Here is a 19,151-nt window from a genome sequence, read left to right on the forward strand (position 1 = left end):
AGCCTTCTAACCCTGCCGCTCTTCCCTACCCTGCCACCACCACCCACCCTCTCCTGCAAACAGAAAGCCCTATATGATAGCATTAAGTGCCTGGGGACAGCTTGACAGGCAACAGGTTCGGAGGTAGCAGGTGTCCAACTTGTTAATCTAACTTGTTACCAAGAAGTCCTTAACTGCTAGGCAAAGCACCGAGCTGGATTCCCTGACAAGTAAATAGCCTGCTAGCAGCAAACATGACCGCCCAAGACCTGCCCACAGCCTCTCTCCCTTCCCTGTCATCTCTCAGGTGAACGCAGTACAGAAAGAACCATGAGTTCTGGAACTGTCTGATTGTCACCACGGGATGGGTTCTTATCCGCTGTGGTAGGGTGTGGCTTAGCCGTAGATTACCCACTTCTGACTGTTGATTAAAGGTGATGACTGAAACTGATTTAATGCCATGCAATTACATTTAAGCTTAATTAAATGACGCTAAACCCATCACAAATGGCCAGCATCACAGGCAGCAGATGAGTTTTGTGGGCCTTAATTGCCAAATTCAAGAAACAGATTGCCTCTGGTGTCCAAGTAATCGCATGCTGCTGTATCCAAGGTAACTGTGGCAGGCAGGGGACATATTTTCATGCTTTAATTACAAATAAAAACCACCGAGCAGAAGGCACAGTGCATCGGGACCCACAGCCTTTCCAGCAGGAGGTCCACCCTACGTGCCCGAGGCATAAACCGGAATCGCTACCAACCGTTTAGTGAAGCATTTCCCGAGCGCACACGGTGTGCCCAGCACTGTGCCGGGCACCGAGGGGGCGGACCCCAGGCTGGTGGAGGACCGCTCAGCCCTCAGGGACTGAGAAGCAACGCTGGCGGTGGTCTGGGGGAGAGAGCACGGGCCAGGCTCTGACTTGGCTTTGCCTTGAACCGTCATGATGATCTTAGAGAAAGAGTTCCTCTCTCTGGGTCTTAGTTTCTCCAATCCCGTGAAGGAGAGTGATGTAACAAGACGGATGAGAACAGTCAAGGACTCAAGCCCTCGAGCCCTGTGCCAAGTGCCCCCACCTGCAACGAGGACACAGATTCAAAGGGGAGTCACTATCAATAAACGGCAGAACCCGAGTTTGAATCCTGGCAGTCCTGACCCAAGACTTCTCTCTCCCAGTTAGTTCTTGACACAGCCTCTAACTGGAAAGTGAGACCCGCCTAGACCACAGACCTGTGCTCAAATCCTGACTCCCATCACCTCTCAGGTAAGGGCCTCCTGCACCACGTGGTGTCCAAGCCTCCAGCTGCCAGGCATCCTCCCCCGTCCCTTCACCACCACCTGTGTCCTCTGTCCCCTCTCCAAGTGTGCCCGATACCCCTCCCTCACAGCCTTTGCACAGACACTTGTGGGTGCCAATGTGTGTCAGGGCTGGAGAACAGCAGACACAGTCCCTGAGCTTAGAGGGCGAAGCAGGCATCGATGTGCTACCGCCAGTGAACATTCACGTGCCTTCTCCCCTGGAGGGCCCTGCAGAGGCTGGTGTGGGAATCCGCTAGAAGATCAGAGCGACACTTCACTTGCTAGCGGAGCCTTAGCTTTCGAGGGAGGGGGCCCCACCCCACCCCTGAGCACAGGTGCCCAGAGGCTCTCTGGCCCTGGTCCTCCTGCTTCGCCATCAACCACCCCCAGGACCCCTCCACTGGCTCACTGCGCCCCTCGCTGAGCCAAGGGAGCCCCCGCCAGCCACTCATCTGCTTGGGGGGTGTCCACCGAGTCCTGGGCCCTGTGCTGGGTGCTGGCACAACCACAGTCAGAAGAACAGTCCATGTTCTCATGGGCTTTGGAGTCTCACGAGGGGCAGAGATGCAGCAAACCAGCACATAATAAATGTAAAAGAACCACCACCCTGAGAGGGTCCGAGGAGAGGCGTGAATGCGGTAAGAACCCACGATGGGGGTGTGGCCAGGCTGTGACCTTGAGAAGGAGGAGACCGGGGTAGGGGGGGAGGCCAGGGGACATCTGTCACCGTTCCTGCATTTCTCCACCAACACAGGAGCTCTCCAACGCCAACCTTCCCAGACTCACCTGTCCCCGGCAAGAGGCAGAGAACAGGTGCCCTGAGGAACCAGGGGACATTTACAGGGGTGGGGGGGGGGCGGTAGAGAGGCAAGCATGGTCTGTGCTCTAAATACGCAGGCCAGGGGGTGTCTGGCTTGTACTAGGGCCCATCCATCACTCCCCACATCAGCACGGCACCAGGGTCTTCTCCACTCACCACAGTCTGTCTCACAGCATCGTCACTGCCAACTGCACTGCCCTGTGGCACACGCACGCATACACACACAGGCACACGCACATCCACGTCTGGGGCCACCAAGCATGGCCCAGCTCCAGCGTTTCCTGCTTTCACACGGACTGCAGATCCCATGCTGAGGGTGCTGGCAGCCCTCCTGGGCTCCAAACCCAAAGCTATTTTGTCTCTTTTAGGGAAGATGTATGGGGGTGGGATGGGTGATGAGCTCGGTCAAAGGCCAGCTACCACTCAGGTCTTCCTCTCCTCTGAGGCAGGGCCCGGTTTAGCTGAGTTATAAAATGCACAGCGGGAAAAGCATCAGCTTGTGAGTGGCGACGACGCTCATGGCCAGGTTCATTATCCACAGCACCGTCTTCTGTATTTCCCCAGTTGTTTCAATTCCAAGTCTTTGGCAGCAAGAATCGTACTTTGTACCTCCCAGGACTTGGCCATAAATGGACACAAAAGACCTAAAATAAGCAACTGCAGACTCACTCATGAGGGTCAGAAGACCAGTTCAGTCCAGCCTGACACCATCACACAGCAGAGAGCACACAGCACGCTGTCTGTACTGCTTGTGACTGGCAGTGCTCCCCCACCCACCCATGTAGACATTCTTCTATCTACCATAGACAAGGCACCAGGGAAACAGTCATTAAGAGCATCTACAGAGCACTTCACAGCGTGCAACACAGTCTTATAGATGTCTCAATATTCTCCTTTGTGCTGCCAAAATCCTGGCCACTGTTGTCTTCAATCCTGCCTACCCGATTAGACTGTAAGCTCCTTGGGGTCAGTCACCAGCATGGTGTCCAATACCCTTTCACGTCCCAGCAAGCACAGACCAGAAGTACTCATGAGCTGAACACACTCTGTAGAATCTCATGGACTTCAGGATACTTGGGAAACCAAACCATCAAAAAGAATTTATTGAATAACCCCTAAATTCCCTGCCCTCAGTGACAGAACCTTGATGGCAGCTGATTTGAAAAGGATTTGCTCCTTAAAAAAATTATCAGCAAGGAAACAGAAACCGTTTTACTCTTAAGAATAAATAACCTATGAATGTCCTCTAAGTGCAAAGACATCTCAGTTGTACAAAACTGGAGGGACAGAGTGGAGTGTGCACGTGTTATCTCCCGTGCTGGAGGGCAACTTACTGAGACTCTACAGGATTCACCATCACGCTCGGCTTCAATCTCCACATTTCCAAGGTGCAGGATGGAAGCAATTATCTTAAAAATGCTTATCTGATGGGACTCTCTCACTCCTGGGGGAAAAAAAAAAATGAATGACACTCAATATCCACGGTAGGATAGAAAGGAGGTTTTACTTTCTTTTTAAGGACTTGGAAAAAAAAAATGTTGCATTTTCCTTTCCAGGCCAATGACTCCCTAAAATGATCCAGGATCCTCACCAAGTAATTACCTCTCACAATAACAGCTCAGAGGGCAAAGGGGCTCCTTGGACTAAAAGAGAAATATCTTCATGGTGATTGTCCTGATCAAACCAGATGGGTCGCAGGACCATTTTAACTTCTCTGAGAGCAAAGGAGAGGCGGCAATCGTGCAGACCTGTTTTGGGCTTTATTTCAACCAAGCGCTTTACGGATATTTCTTATGAGTTTAATACGAATGGTCATTTATCTGCAGTCATTTTTCTCTCAATATAATATCCCACAAACATCTGTGGCACACATCTGAAGTGCCAACGGGGGAAGAAGAGGAGAATTTCTCCTGGGGACACTGTTACAGGCTGGACAGCCAGCTGTCCCTTGGCTGTCCCTTGGCTGTCCCCCTGGGGCTACTGTTTACGACACTATATACTCCTTCAGTTAGAGATACACATACCTATTCCGGAGCCACTGGCAGCAAATACCTACTGTCAATTTTGTTACTTATGCATGTAAGTCATCAAAGACATGGATAATGTCTTAACATTTAAATTTAGCTTTAAGGTATTACTTCTTCTTTTAAAATATTTATTTATCCATTTGGCTTCAATGGGTCTTCACTGTGGCATGTGGGATCTTTCCTTGTGGCATGCAAACTCTTAGTTGCGGAATGTGGGATCCAGTTCCTCAAGCAGGGATCGAACGCCAGTCCCATACTTTGGAAGCTCAGAGTCAAACTCTCTGGACCACCAGGGAAGTCCCATCATTTCTTTCTGAATTACCTAATATTTCAGACTTAAAAAAGGCTTCAGACAATAGAGTGAACACCAGTCAACCTACCATTCACTTTAAGAGATAATACAATTACCACCAAATTCCTCCCCAGAGGCAGTTACTTATTTTTAAGATATTAATTCACTCAAGCTAAAATAAAAAAAGTCAGTGACACCTATATAAATGGCAGAAAAGATGTGTCATGCAAGGATCAAAGCTTTACTCAGATAATCAATAAAGTGGACAACCCAACCATGAACTAGACAAATTAACTCTAGATGTTAATAATGTTGGGCTTCCCAGTGGATCAGATGATAAAGAATTTACCTGCAATGTAGGAGAACCTATGTTTGATCCCTGGGTTGGGAAGATCCCCTGGAGGAGGAAATGGCAACCCATTCTAATATTCTTGCCTGGAGAATCCCCATGAACAGAGGAACCTGGTGGGCTACAGCCCACGGGGTCACAAAGAGTCAGACATGACTGAGCAACTCACACACACTGTCTAAACTTCACAGGGTGAGGGATTTACTTTTTAATTTTTATTACCCAATATCTTCAAAACATACAAATTTTAAAAATTACAATGAATTCCTGTTCTTGTTTCATTATATCCCCAGTGCCCGGCACACAACAGGTGCTCAGGAACATGGGTAGTAGGATGATGATACTGATACTTGTTACACAGAGGGCAAGTGCTTACACATGTCTACAGAAACGTATGCATCATTCCAACATCTGGTTTTATTTAAGCTAACAAACCAGAAAAACAGCCAGAGGGTGAACATTTAGGCACATGCCCTGGTTCAATGTAACTTGACTGGCAAAAGGAAGACAGGTTAAAGCCAGAGGCTGAAACCCAGGACAAGACAGGAGGTTACATACCTGCTTAGGGGTTAAAGCGCCAGGCTTGCGATTGGCGCTCAGAGGGCTCTCCAGTAAGTCCCATAGAAGAACAAGGGAAGTGGGTGCTAAGCCCGTCACTTTCCTCTCCCCTTCACTTATTCTTAGGAACCAATGATGTGTCAGCTTCCCAAGCCCTAACCACCCTGTCATGGTATGAATTTAAGTGGTAGAATCCTAACAGTAGCTAGGATTTCTGCACTGTACTGATCAGACAGTCCCTTCTTAACACAGGATTATCTGAATATGCTGCACCTCTTTCTGGGGAGCAACAAAACAAATCAAAAATAATCAAACACTAAAACCGAAAGAGTAAAATATGGGTTGATCGCCTATGGCTCGTGGCCCACCGCTGGTTTTTCTAGAAAAAGTTTTACTAGAATACTGTCAGTTCTTACTTTTACATTTTGCCTATGGCTACTTTTACACCACGATGACTGCGTAGTTGCTACAAAATCACGTGGCCCAGAAGGCCCAAAATATTTACTATCATGTCCTTTAAGAAAAACTTTGCCAAACTCTGGGATTTGAAAGATGGGACAGGGCTTATTAAAGAGTAGGGAAGAGTGGCTTATTAAAGTAATTAATTTTACAAATTCCATGTGCTTTGGCAATCTAAGGACCGAGTCTCCTTAGGGCTTTGGAGGGCACAACCTTCATCAGCTCATGCCCACCACCCACACAGGGGCCCTTCTCCCTTCTGCACAGAATGCTATCCTGCTCGGCGTCGAGTCTCCTCTAAACCTGCTCCCCAGCTCTGGGGAATAAAACAGCTGTGTGATGCTGGGGAAACTCAGGGGTGCCTGTCCTCAATTTGGTATCTCTCAGCTTCAAAGCTGCCCTTCTCTGCCCTGCTTGGTCACACTGGACCTAGACCCTGTGAACACTTCCTCTTGGCCTGCGGGTGGCATATGACACTTGGCCAGTAGAGGGCGCTGCGGGGACTCCACCAGGCGAGAGCAGCTTTCCCCTTCCTGGGTCTGGTCTGGATGTGAGAGTTGGACTATGAAGAAAGCTGAGCGCAGAAGAATTGATGCTTTTGAACTGTGCTGTTGGAGAAGACTTTTGAGAGTCCCTTGGACTGCAAGGAGATCCAACCAGTCCATCCTAAAGGAAAACAGTCCTGGGTGTTCATTGGTAGGACTGATGTTGAAGCTGAAACTCCAATACTTTGGCCACCTGATGCAAAGAGCTGACTCATTGGAAAAGACCCTGATGCTGGGAAAGATTGAGGGCAGGAGGAGAAGGGGACAACGGAGGATGAGATAGTTGGATGGCATCACCGACTCAATGGACATGGGTTTGGGTGGACTCCGGGAGTTGGTGATGGACAGGGAGGCCTGGCATGCTGCAGTTCATAGGGTCGCAAAGAGTCAGACACGACTGAATGACTGAACTGGAACTGGTCCCTGGGGTCATCAGCACTCATCCTGGCAGCCTGGGCACCTCTCAGCTGAGAAACCAGCTGTGTCCACAGGCCAGGCCCCCCTCATTAGAAGCTGCTTCTGAGAAGTTCTGGCTCTACCACACCCTGGGGTATACTGCAGTCTGCTTATACAGACTGGGGCTGGTTCACACCCTGCGGTAGCTTCCTTCACCACCAGAGGGCTTCCTGACCTTAGGGCAGCTGCATCCCCTACAAGAGTTGGAAATCAGCCTGGTGTGGGTGTGGGGCTCTCCTCTTCACTAGCTCCTGCACGGAATCTCCTCCTCACCCTCAAGATGGTTCTTTTACACCCACTATTTCTGGGCCCCTGAAATCCTCTTATTTAATAGCTAGTTATCTACTACTGCTCTTGTTAACAATTACAGTAATTTTACTCTGTTGGGATAACTAGTGTGGTTTCTGTCTCATGGATACAAAAGGCAAACCATATATATCCACCAGTTATCCAGAGAAGGGAACGGCACTCAGACTTCAGCACAGGAAGTCCTGCTTTTCTCCCCATGTGGTGATCAGGGTGAGCCCTGTTCAGCCATGTTTTATTTGGACCTTGGATGAAATGTCCCTGATCCCCAAAGTAAAAGTGCAAAGTGTTAGTCGCTCTCAACTCCATGGACTGTGGCCTGCCAGGCTCCTCTGTCCATGGGATTCTCCAGGCAAGAATACTGGAGTGGGTTGACATTTCTTTCTCCAGGGGATCTTCCCAACCCAGGGATCAAACCTGGGTCTCCTGCGTTGCAGGCAGATTCTGATCCCCAAAGAACCTAAGAAATACTGCTCTAGGTTGATCAGACCTCTCAGAGGCCAAACGTTCATCAGGGAAGGGCTGGGAAAAGCACCAGGGCCCCCTGAGCCACTCTGTGGATTTCAGGCTAACTTCCCAAGCTTCCCCTTTGTTGGCTGCAGGTCCCAGGAATTTACCACTTCAACTTCCCAGTTGAGCATGGATTGCCTACCACCTTGGGGCTCTTCTCCCCCAGAACTGGCCAGAGAAGGGGCCACTTTCCTCTAGCTCTACTGCTGACTCAACGGACATGAGTTTGAGCAAACTCCATGAGTTGGTGATGGACAGGGAGGCCTGGCCTGCGGCAATCCATGGGGTTGCAAAGAGTCGGACACGACTGAGTGACTGAACTGAACTGCCCTTTAGGACTGAGAAGAACAGAGAGAAATTCTCGTTTTATGGATTCCACTGCTAAGCTCGAGATGGAAACAGCATTAACAGACATAACACTGCCTGAATTACAGAGCTGCCAGGTCTTTACGCTCCATTTCCAAGTTGGATCCCACAGTGGTGGTTCATAGGTAGTTTCAGCCCCTAGGGCACGTTCTTTCTGCTAGAATACACTGCTTCAAACCCAGACCACAACACAAAAGAGATACGTCTCCCCTCGGTTTGTGTTCATGCCCTGCAGGAGTGAAAGGGGCGGGGGGGGGGGGGGGGGGGTGGGGGTGGGGGGTGGGGAGGCAGTCCATGGTGGTCCATGGTTGATCCAAGAGATCAACGCTCAAATCCTATTGTTAAGAAAGGGCATAAGAGCTCCACACCAACAGCTTGGGAGCCTGCGGGTTCGGGTAGAATAAAAAGAAGAAGATATTCACCAGGAGCCAGAGGGCTTCCCCACCAGCTTATTAAGCTTGGTAAGCCAAGCAGGACATTGCTGAGCTTTCTTCTCCGTGAAATCAACCCTTTGGTCCCTTCTCCCCATCCCCAAGCTCCTTACCAACGAGCGTGAAGGCTTGTCGAGTCTTCTCAAAGTCCTCAGCATCATCCACACCCTCGATGACCGTGTTTCCTCCCTGTGACGTGTAGAAGAAGTCCTCAGCACAGGCTGCAGTGGGAAGGGAAGTGAGGGGTCAGGCACGGGGGGGATGCTGCGTCCCAGGGTCACCGCAGAGCACGCCCCCAAGCATGCCTAGCCCCGGGGCAAGCTGTCCCAGGCCAGAGTTTATTCCCAGCAAGATGTGGAACCCTTTCAAATTTCATCTTTTTTTTAAATTGTGGTAAGAGTTACATAAAACATACTATTTTAATCATATTTTAACTACAGAGTTTGGGGCTTCCCTCATAGCTCAGTTGGTAAAGAATCCACTTGCAATGTAGGAGACTCCGGTTCAATTCCTGGGTTGGGAAAATCCGCTGGAGAAGGGATAATCCAGCTACCCACTCCAGTATTCTTGGGCTTCCCTTGTAGCTCGGCTGATAAACAATCTGCCTGCAATGCGGGAGACCTGGGTTTGATCCCTGGGTTGGGAAGATCCCCTGGAGAAGGGAAAGGCTACCCACTCCAGTATTCTGGCCTGGAGAAGTCCATGGACTGTACAGTCCATGGGGTCGCAAAGAGTTGGACATGACTGAGCGAGCTTCACTTTCACTTTCTTCCAACTACAGGGTCCAGTGGCACTGCGTACATTCACACTGCTGTGCAATCTTGCCATTACCCACCTCCCGAATTTTTCACCTTCCTAAACCGAAACTCTGTCCCCATTAGACACTAAGTCCCCCTCCCCCTCCTGACCCCACCCGCACCCCTGGGCATCTACCAATGTACTTTCTGACTCTATGAGTTTGACTATTCTAGGTGCCTCGTTTAAGTGGAGCCAAACAGGGTTTCAAATATCATCTTTATTGACCACAGCAAATGGGACAGAAGACTGAGGATCAAAAGACAGAAAGCTACACTTCAGTGGAGAACCTGTTGCTTGCGTTAAACGGATACATGAAAAAACATGATAAAATAAAATGGCTGGTTCAATTACAGTAGAATTCAATTACAGCAGACTTATCTTTAAAAGGCTCTGAGAAACATGGTAAAAAAAAAAATGTACACCCATCCTAGAAGCAGACCTCCGTGACCATCTGTAATCTCTGACAGCTTCATTTAACACATGAAGGGCAGTGACGTGCCCAGGGGGACACAGCCTTTTTTGTTTTAAACGTTAGGGCACCGTGAGCTATTTAAGCATGTGTGCAAACCCAGGTTGAGGCTCAGTGCTTGCCCTCAACCCTCAGTTTAATTCCTCTTCCGTCAGGCCTCTGCTCACCGCCTGGACGGGGAGTGAGCAGGCACCCAATTATCGATCCAGAGGCGCCCTCAGGGGAGCGCATGGAGCAGTGAGCCGGGCAGCGTCTGCACCCCAGGGCTCAGAAGCCAGCGTTTCAGGCAACAGTTGCAGCCAATCAACATTACCCTCGAAAGTCACTTACACTTTCCACAAACTAGCACCTCTGTGGGGCTACAACCCTGTGCAGGGCTTGGATTTGATAAGATGCCAACACTGGACACTGGCTGTTTTCCTTCCGCCCCTGCAAACACCAGCTCAAAGATCTTCTCTTGACCTGGGCACACACGGTTGATGGTACATTAGCTACAAGGGCTTCAGCACAGCTTCCCGGCAACCCCCTTCAATACCAGTCCTTCTGACTTGATCTCCGAAGATTTTCTTCACTCTCTTTCCTTCCTCCCTCCTGACCGCCACTGCCCCGGGCCTGACCTTCAGCTCCTGTTGTCTGGGAACTGTTGCAAAAGTTCCCCTGGCGTCTGCTCCTGTCCTTTCAAAACCCTCCTCCAAATCGCCGGAAACTGATCACACCACTCCCTGCCGAACGCTCTGTGGAGACCACTGCCCTCAAGGCAAAGGTCAAGCTCCCGAGAAGGGCCTCCCGGACCTTTGATTAAGTGGCTTCCTCCAAACACTCCAGACCCAGGGCTCTTCCTTCCTTCGCCACCTCTACGTCCCAGATCCAACAGCTTCCTCACTGCCACTCCTCGGGCTCCACTCGTTCAGGCCCTGCCAACCTCGCCTGCCAGATTTCTCCACTCCCCACCTCCGATTCTATGCTCCAGTGAGCACTGCACTCTGCCAATTCCTCCCACCGGCCCAGTCCACACTATCAGGCCCAGCAAGGAAGCAGCAGAACTCAGCCCCAAACCCCAGTCTCACACACGAGCAAGGAACACTGTACACAAGAATAAACAGCATAATAGCAGTCTCGTTTAATGAGGGCGGGCTTCCTGGAGGGGTCGTTTCAACTCCCCCTGATGACTGCAGGCACCTGAGCTGGGAGATGAAGGGCTTCAGCCCCGAGCTCACTCACGGCCACAGCAAAAGCCCATTTTGATGAAGCAAGTGACATTAGGTCTTTGTGGAAGATGGCAAATTTAGATCTTTCATTCTCATCACCCTGGAAGCTCTGACACAGAGTATTGTTAACAGCTTCAGAGGTTTAATAAAACACCAATTCTATGCCCCCTTCACATTTATCTTTCAAAACACCTCGTTTGATGATTTTTACAGTGTCTGTATGAGGATGACTGAATACAGCCGTCCCTGTAGAGGAGAGTGAAAAAGTTAGCTTAAAGCTCAACATTCAGAAAACAAAGATCATGGCATCCGGTCCCATCACTTCATGGGAAATAGATGGAGAAACAGTGGAAACAGTGTCAGACTTTATTTTTTTTGGGCTCCAAAATCACTGCAGATGGTGACTGCAGCCATGAAATTAAAAGACATTTACTCCTTGGAAGAACAGTTATGACCAACCTAGATAGCATATTCAAAAGCAGAGACATTACTTTGCTGACTAAGGTCCGTCTAGTCAAGGCTATGGTTTTTCCAGTAGTCATGTATGGATGTGAGAGTTGGACTGTGGAGAAGGCTGAGGGCCGAAGAATTGATACTTTTGAACTGTGGTGTTGGAGAAGACTCTTGAGAGTCCCTTGGACTGCAAGGAGATCCAACCAGTCCATTCTGAAGGAGATCAACCCTGGGATTTCTTTGGAAGGAATGATGCTAAAGCTGAAACTCCAGTACTTTGGCCACCTCATGTGAAGAGTTGACTCATTGGAAAAGACTTTGATGCTGGGAGGGATCGGGGGCAGGAGAAGAAGGGGACGACAGAGGATGAGATGGCTGGATGGCATCACGGACTCGATGGACGTGGGTCTGAGTGAACTCTGAGAGTTGGTGATGGACAGGGAGGCTTGGCGTGCTGCGATTCATGGGGTCGCAAAGAGTCGGATACAACTGAGTGACTGAACTGAACTGTGTATCCATAAAGGGTTGGTTCCAGGACCCCACACAGATACCAAAATCTTCAGATGCTGAAGTCTCTTATATAAAATAGCGCTTCCCCAGCGGCTCAGACAGTAAAGGATCTGTCTGCAGAGCAGGAGGCCCAGGTTTGCTCCCTGGGTCGGGAAGATCCCCTGGACAAGGGAATGGCAAAACACTCCAGTATTCTTGCCTGGAGGATCCCCTGGACAGAGGAGCCTGGCGGGCTATAGTCCATGGGGTCACAAAGAGTCAGACACAACTGAGCAACTTATATAAAATGCTGTAGTACAATCAGCCCTCTACAACTGTGGGTTGAATTTTGGTTTGCTGAATCCACGAAGTAGAAACCGCAGATATGGAGGGCCAAATGTATATTTACTCCCATTTTCCAGACAGGCAAACTGAGCGCCATAGGGTTTTTAGGGGCAGGCTCACCCAGGGTTTGGCCAGGCCTGGCAGCCATTCCTTGATCACCCTGCTAAGGAGATGGTTATCTATGACATCCCATTGCTTAGCCATAGATACAACCTAACTCATTATCAAAAGTATCAGCTGATGTACTAGAGTTGTCTGCGACTCCAAGAACACTACTAAACTGTCACCCTGGAGGGAAGGAGGCATTTTCAGAATCAAACACCTGTCGTTGTCAGCAGCCAGGGCCCTGCCGTCTCACATTCTAAGTCAGATAGACCACTCCACCCTTCTGGGCTTTGAGTTCCCAAACTCACAGGCCCTGCAGGGTAACTCTCCCCCACTGAGGTTCATCACTGCAAGGGTACCCTAGCCAGTCACAGCATCCTCTACTACAATCAAAATAACTGTCTTCCTTCCCTCTGCTTTAAGGCTGCATTCACCTCTGTTAACATCACACCCCAGACTCTCTTCATAAGACAGACATCCCAACAGGCTGCAGTCCCTATTTACTTAGCCTGCCTGCATCTCAGCTCTACGTTTAGGCCCAGGAAGCCAATTATCCCATCCCAGAGAGGGCTTCTCTTGTCCTCCAGTCGGTTCTCTCTCTTAGAATTTCCAAGGAGACAAACACCATGGAATCCCCTATTAACTAGTTCACTGGATCAAACCAGTGTACAAAGGGGTCGTGAAGCCAGCAATGAGAGCAATGGACCATCAAGACCCCGGCCCAGGGCTTGTACTTCACCTGGGGAGGCTGTACTCCAACTTGTGCAAGGCAAGAGAGGGTGCTTATAAAACTGTATCAGTATAGCCATGGAAATAAAAGAAGAAAGGATTTATTCCTGACTGTGTGACAGGAATGTGAGTCCACGATACTTCTTTGAACCAGCATTTATGCATATTCTAAGGCTTCGCAGGTGGCACTCGAGGTAAAGAACCTGCCTGCCAGTTCAGGCGACATAAGAGACGTGGGTTTGATCCCTGGGTTGTGAAGATCCCCTGGAGGAGGGCATGGCAACCCACTCCAGGATTCTTGCCTGGAGAATCCTATGGACAGAGGAGCCTGGTGAGCTAAAGTCCATAGTGTCGCAAAGAGTCCATAGCGTCACAAAATTACTTAGCAGGCACGCATGCATTCATTCTCTAATACATTATTAATTGTATATTTTTTTAAATCTCACACTGAGGTCATTTTAATACAACAGACCACCAACAACAGGGTAAAGGAAAGTGTGGCTGGCTGTCTGCACATCTGTTAGCTACTCTGTCCTCAAACAAATGCACAGAACTCCTGCAGGGCCAAGGGGTCTTACAGAGATCTCTGCATTTGAACAACAGTTTAAGTGAAGAAAAGGGGGAGGAAGGCGAGGCATGTCTGAATATTCACTAGAAGCCACCGGCTCATCCTTCTTTTATTTGACGTTTCCATCCACTCAACCAGGGTTATCAATGGAACTAAAAATGTCAAGCTTCAGGGCTCACAGCCAATCCACCCACAAGGCAGAAGACAGCCTCACGCCTGAGCATGAGAGCTTATCAAAGGCTCTTCACGTCACTCCAAGATGCTCTTGGAGGGCACAGGCAGGTAAGAAAGCAAGAAACTAATCCAATTGGGTAGTTTTTCAACTCTCCAGCCAGGGGCCTAAGGAGCTTGCATCTTGCTGAAACACGGAGTAAAGAAAAGTCATTTCTCACCTCAATGCTCTCCTGTAAGTGGGGGAAAAAAAAACCCGATGATTTCTTTCGTATTAAAGTTACATTTGGAATAAAATGGTCCAAATACAGCCAGATGGGTCTTGCCGGTATTCATTCATTTTCTATAAAATTAGCCCTAGAAAAAAGTCTTCATCCCCCGCAGGTTGGCTCTGAGAGGTCCTGCAGGGCCCGTGGGAAGGAGTGGGGGAGGATGGTGTCAGCCTTTACATGGCCTGCCTTTCTGGTCCCTGTGACTGCTAGCCAACATCAGAACCCCAAGCAGCCAGCTCATGGCAGAACCCATCAAACAAGGCTGGTAGCGTTCACTCCTTCTCCGAGGAGTTTACAACCCCTGGGGACAATCAAACCTGCAAGCACTGAGCAGCTCGAGCAGGGCACAAAACCAGTGTCAAGCGTCATCCAAGGCTTCCTCCTTTGGGGTCCAACTTAGACCAACTGTCCCTGAGCAGCTGTGACCCACTCCTTAGCACACCCTTCTCACTCTGTATTGTAAGCGAAGCAAGGGCAGGACCCACCATGTCTGGTTCAACAGTACAGCCCCAGGGTCAAACTTGCCTGCATAGGGTTCAGTGAATGAAGGAACTGGTGCTAAAGCGCTCGACACAGGCACTGACTGCTACCAGCATCCACTCTGCTTGGCTACCAGCCAAGCAGAGCAGAGAGCAAAGAGGGCAGACCCAGGCTTGACATCCTGCTGTATTCTACCTCCTGGGAGCCTCGGCTGGAGCGGCCAGAGGTGGATCTGGCCCTGGGCCCTTATGGTGGCAAGGATTTGGCTCTGGGACCGCCAAGCCTCAGAAGTCTAGGTTTCTAACCATTGTACAACAGGCAGCTAGCCCCTGTCTAGACATCCAGCTCTGTACCCCATCTGCTAGTCCTGAACCTACCCGCACCTCCCAAAACTCAGATGACAGGCCAGGCCAGGCAAGCTGTGTGGCCTGAGGCTTGCCCTCAGGACAGAAACCCATCAGGAGTTGGTCTGGAGGACTCAGCAGCAGGAGTCAGTCAACACTCAGAGCTAAGGCCCCGCGTATAGGTGGGGGAGGGCTCCAGGCCCAAGGAGAGGGGCTGCATGGGTGTGGCATTGAGAATTAAAGCCTGCTCGCCCTTCTTGCCTTGGCTGGCTCTCAGCTCCACTCAGGGCTTCCCTGGTGGCTCAGATGGTAAACAGTTTGCCTGCAGTGTGGGAGACCTGGGTTCGAGTCCTGGGTCAGGAAGATCCCCCGGAGGAGGGCATGGCAACCCACTCCCGTATTCTGGCCTGGAGAATCCCATGGACAGAGGAGCCTGGTGGGCTACAGTCCATGGGGTTGCAGAGTCAGACACGACTGAGCGACAAACAGGTTCACTTTCTCGGCTCCGCTAGGTTCACATCAAGGCCCCTCAGCAAACAGCAGCAGCAGAAATGCAGGGTGAGGGGGACCCACCGGAAAGCTGTCCTCCTATCTGAGGGCAGCAGCAAGGCTCCCGCCAGCCTCCCGCTCCAGCTGCTCCATCCCGGCCCGAGCACTGCAGGGCAGGTGTGTGCAAGCTGTCTGCCTGCGGGGAGGACCCTGCGCTGTGGTCTGGCTGGGGCTCAGGGTGCAGGGAAACTCCTCTCAGCACCCCACCTTGCCTTCCACAGGGAGGCCCGGGATTCTCCGACGTGCCTCTGGAGCCATCCCTGTCTTACCTCTGCTTTAGCCTCACCCCTTTCTTTCTCTTGGTCTCAATCCTCAAATTGACTTAGAGTGGCTGGGCCACACTTAAGTGGCATGCGTTACCTAAATCTCTACATCCTCGTGGTGGGGACACATTTCTCAGGGTGTCTCGAGTGAAACATACTTTCCAAAATAATAATGAATGTTAATTTGTTGAGGTTCTGTGCAACACTGAGCCACCCTGGCCTCTTTTCCTCTTGTTCTCTGGGGGCATGAAACTCACAGAGGTCTGGGGCTGGGCCCCCTGAGAGGCAGAGCTGAGAACCCCAGGATGGAGGACCCTGAGCGGAGCCCCCAGAAGCACCCCCTGCTGCCACAGCGCCCAGCCCCCGGAACGGGCAGCACCCCTTCACTTACTTAGTGCCAGCTCCTTAAATTCCGGAAGACTGGCAGCCGCACAGAGTTGGTAAAAGATGTGGTAATTCCTCTCGTCATCTGCCTGGAGGAGAAAACACAGTTGCTCAGTGTGAGGGGCAGGGACCCCAAGAGTGTCCCCTGCCCTGTTCGAACTCCAGGGTGCTCTGGGGGACAGAGGTCAAGACCTTTCCTTCACGCCTCTGCCACCTTCAACTCCTACCTCCGGAGTCTGCATTCACTGTCACGGGGCCCTTCTGCCAACCAGAAGATGTTTACCTCTGGACTTAAGCAAAACAAGGCATGGTCTCTCTTCCTCCCTCACAGAGCATCCCTGCAGTTTCACCCGGGACAGCCCCATGGGTCGGCGCTGGCTCAGGCCACCGTGCTGCCTAGCTCACGCTGGGAAGACTGTCACTTCCCTGGTGCAGGCTCCCTCTCACCCCTGGGAGGCTTGGCACTAAGAGAAGCTCTGCCCCTGCAATCATCAGGCTGGGACGGCGAGGGGAAAGGTCCACAATGAGAAAGGACTTACAGTGGACATCAGGGCCAGACCTGCCTTACACAGGGGACAGGGGCTTCAGGAAGCCTGAGTGCAGACGGCAAGGAAGAGGAAAAACACATGAGGAGTCTAGCCATAGCCACGATCAGAGCATGTCTCACCCATACCCAGCCCAGCAGGCCATCTGAGCTGTCACAGTGAAATTGCAGTGGTCCGCAAATGGGGCGGTCCCACCAAACCTGCGGGGTGGAAGGAACTGCACTCGGGTTGAGCTGCACCGACCGCCACTGGAGGCCAGGGTGCAAGAGGAGGACGGTCCTGGAGAGGCCAAAGACTATTCAGAGGGAGGGAACCAAAGGTGAGCAAAGAGGAACTGAGTCACGTGAGATGCGAGATCTCCATTTATTTGTAAAGGAAACTAAGAAAATGGCCAAATAGCTTCTTTTTAAAATAGAACTTACCAAGTGAGTTTCCTGGTGAAAGAGGAAACCCACAGACCCTATATGACATTGCCCAGATCACAAGACTCTGAAGTCCACAAGGAACATGATGTCTTCTCTTTGCTGCCTGGCACATCACAGACAACACTTTTGCTGACTGAATCTAAACACAATGCCCATTGAAACACATCAATACGGGATAAACGATTTTTCAGGTCTGATACCTATAAATGAAAACTTATTAATAAAAAAAATGAAGAAAGAAGACCAAAAGCACAAGCCTATCCAAGTCCAGGTTCAGAAGACGAGATGTTCTTTGGGCAGAGGGAGCGGAACATGCAGCAAGGAAGCACCGTCTCCGGGAAAAAAAGACAAAAAGCGCAGTCACACGGCTCACCTGAAAGACCACTCTGGACTTCTCCAACAGGTAGGTCCTCATGTTGGCCCCAATGATGCGGTACCTCTTGTCAAAGCCGATCTGAATGTACTTCCCGAAACGGCTGCTGTTGTCGTTGCGGGTGGTTTTAGCATTCCCGATGGCCTGTGCAGAAAAGACAAAGGTGTGCAAGACAGGGTGGGTTTTCCTGAGTTTCAGGATTGAATGCTCCTGGCAGCGTCTCTATTCCCTCCCTCCTCCTTCCTTCTAGAACTTGTTACTGAGATGACAATGGTTCAAGCAAAAGAAAACAGAGACCTTCATTTTCCTTTACTCCTAAGGAAGGCCAGTGAGCGTGAAGAGTTGACTGAGGGTCTCTAAAGGGGACTAGACAGCTGGAAGGTGCACCTCCCTGACCTTCTCCTCTTCCTTTTCCTACCTGAAATGTGCATGTGAGGACCACTCTCTACCCCCACCCTGAGAGAGAGCCCTGATGCTTCAAGGCACCAAGTGACAGGCCACTGTCAGACTTCAGGAAGCCAATTCTGTTTGAAAAGTGGCAAGGAGGGCTGCATTCCCTAACACACAGGTAAAAGTGACCATTTCCCAGGCCTCCAACATGAACCAGGTCCTGTGCTCAGCTTCCTTCACTTTCCCCGAATCCAGGCAAGAATCCCAGGAGACGGGTATTAATAACTTCCCTCATATTTCTGGGAAAACTTGGGCTTAGAAAAGGTAAGCAGTGTGCTGAGGGTCACATGGCTGGGAAGTGCCAACACCAAGATACAAATTCAGATACAACTGAGTCCACAGTCTGTGTTCATTCCACTGGGTTTCACGGTCCTGTCCAAACTACTCACCACCAGACAGGAGCTGCCACCCATGTGGGTGACTTCTCACATCTCAAACAGTCAGGTCAAATCAAAGGATAAAGACTAAGACATGAATCCCCATGTTTAACTTCTCCTAAGAAAGGAGGAGAAAACCTTTCAGAGGATGGCAGGGAACCAACTTATTACTCCGAACAAGCAGTAAATAAGGAAGTAAACATCCACCCTAACTCTCCTGTGTAGACTCTATCAGTGTAACTAGTTAGTGAGAAGAAGCTTCTCTTCCTAGACTCACTCCTGCTGATAAATGTGGGAGGAAAAATAGAATGTGAACACCACCATTCTGTAACTCCTGATGAATTAACTGATCTAGGCACAAGCAATGGCTGCTGTCTCCACCAAAAGACAGCTAGGCATTCTGTGCATCTTGATGGGAACACCCACCATCAGCAATAAAGGGTTCTTGGTTTTTAAAACAAACCAACCTAAATCTAACCAAGCCTTTAAATTTTACCACCCTTTTATGGGACATACAGAAGACAAAGGAACATGGTAACATCAGGAGGATGCAATCAGCAAAGGCCAGCTTGTGTGAAACTCTAAAGGATTATCTACCTTCAACCAAAAAAAACCCACAAATCTCAATTTCAAAAATTTCAAATTTCGTCATTTGTAAAATGGCAACAAGAATGTTCTCTTCACCAGGGACTTACCCAGCAGTCCAGTTAAGACTTCATCTGGTTTGATTCCTGGTTGGGAAGCTAAGATCCCACATGCCTTATAGCCAAAAAAAAAACCCACACACAAAAACCCAAACCAAAATCAGAAGCAATCTTGTAACAAATGCTATAAAGATTTAAAAACTGGTCCATAAAAAAAAAAATCTTAAAAAAAAAAAAAAACAAACAATGAACCTTCACCACATCTGAGATCACTCCTTAGGGCAGCTTTGGGAAAGCTTGCCTACAGTCTAAAGA

The 19,151-nt window shown here is 50.0% G+C and overlaps 1 protein-coding gene across 1 annotated transcript in view; it reads right to left on the minus strand.

Annotated features, from left to right (window-relative positions):
• The window catches only part of MYO5B (myosin VB), a 200,145-nt gene that overhangs the window by 115,474 nt on the left and 65,520 nt on the right, over positions 1–19,151 (minus strand). The window contains 4 exon segments of the mRNA XM_052660247.1: positions 3,431–3,540; positions 8,509–8,616; positions 16,030–16,111; positions 17,366–17,509. Coding sequence (XP_052516207.1) covers positions 3,431–3,540; positions 8,509–8,616; positions 16,030–16,111; positions 17,366–17,509 — 444 coding nt within the window.

The sequence above is a fragment of the Budorcas taxicolor genome, chromosome 22 (assembly GCF_023091745.1).
Source record: "Budorcas taxicolor isolate Tak-1 chromosome 22, Takin1.1, whole genome shotgun sequence".
Taxonomy (NCBI): Eukaryota; Metazoa; Chordata; class Mammalia; order Artiodactyla; family Bovidae; genus Budorcas; species Budorcas taxicolor.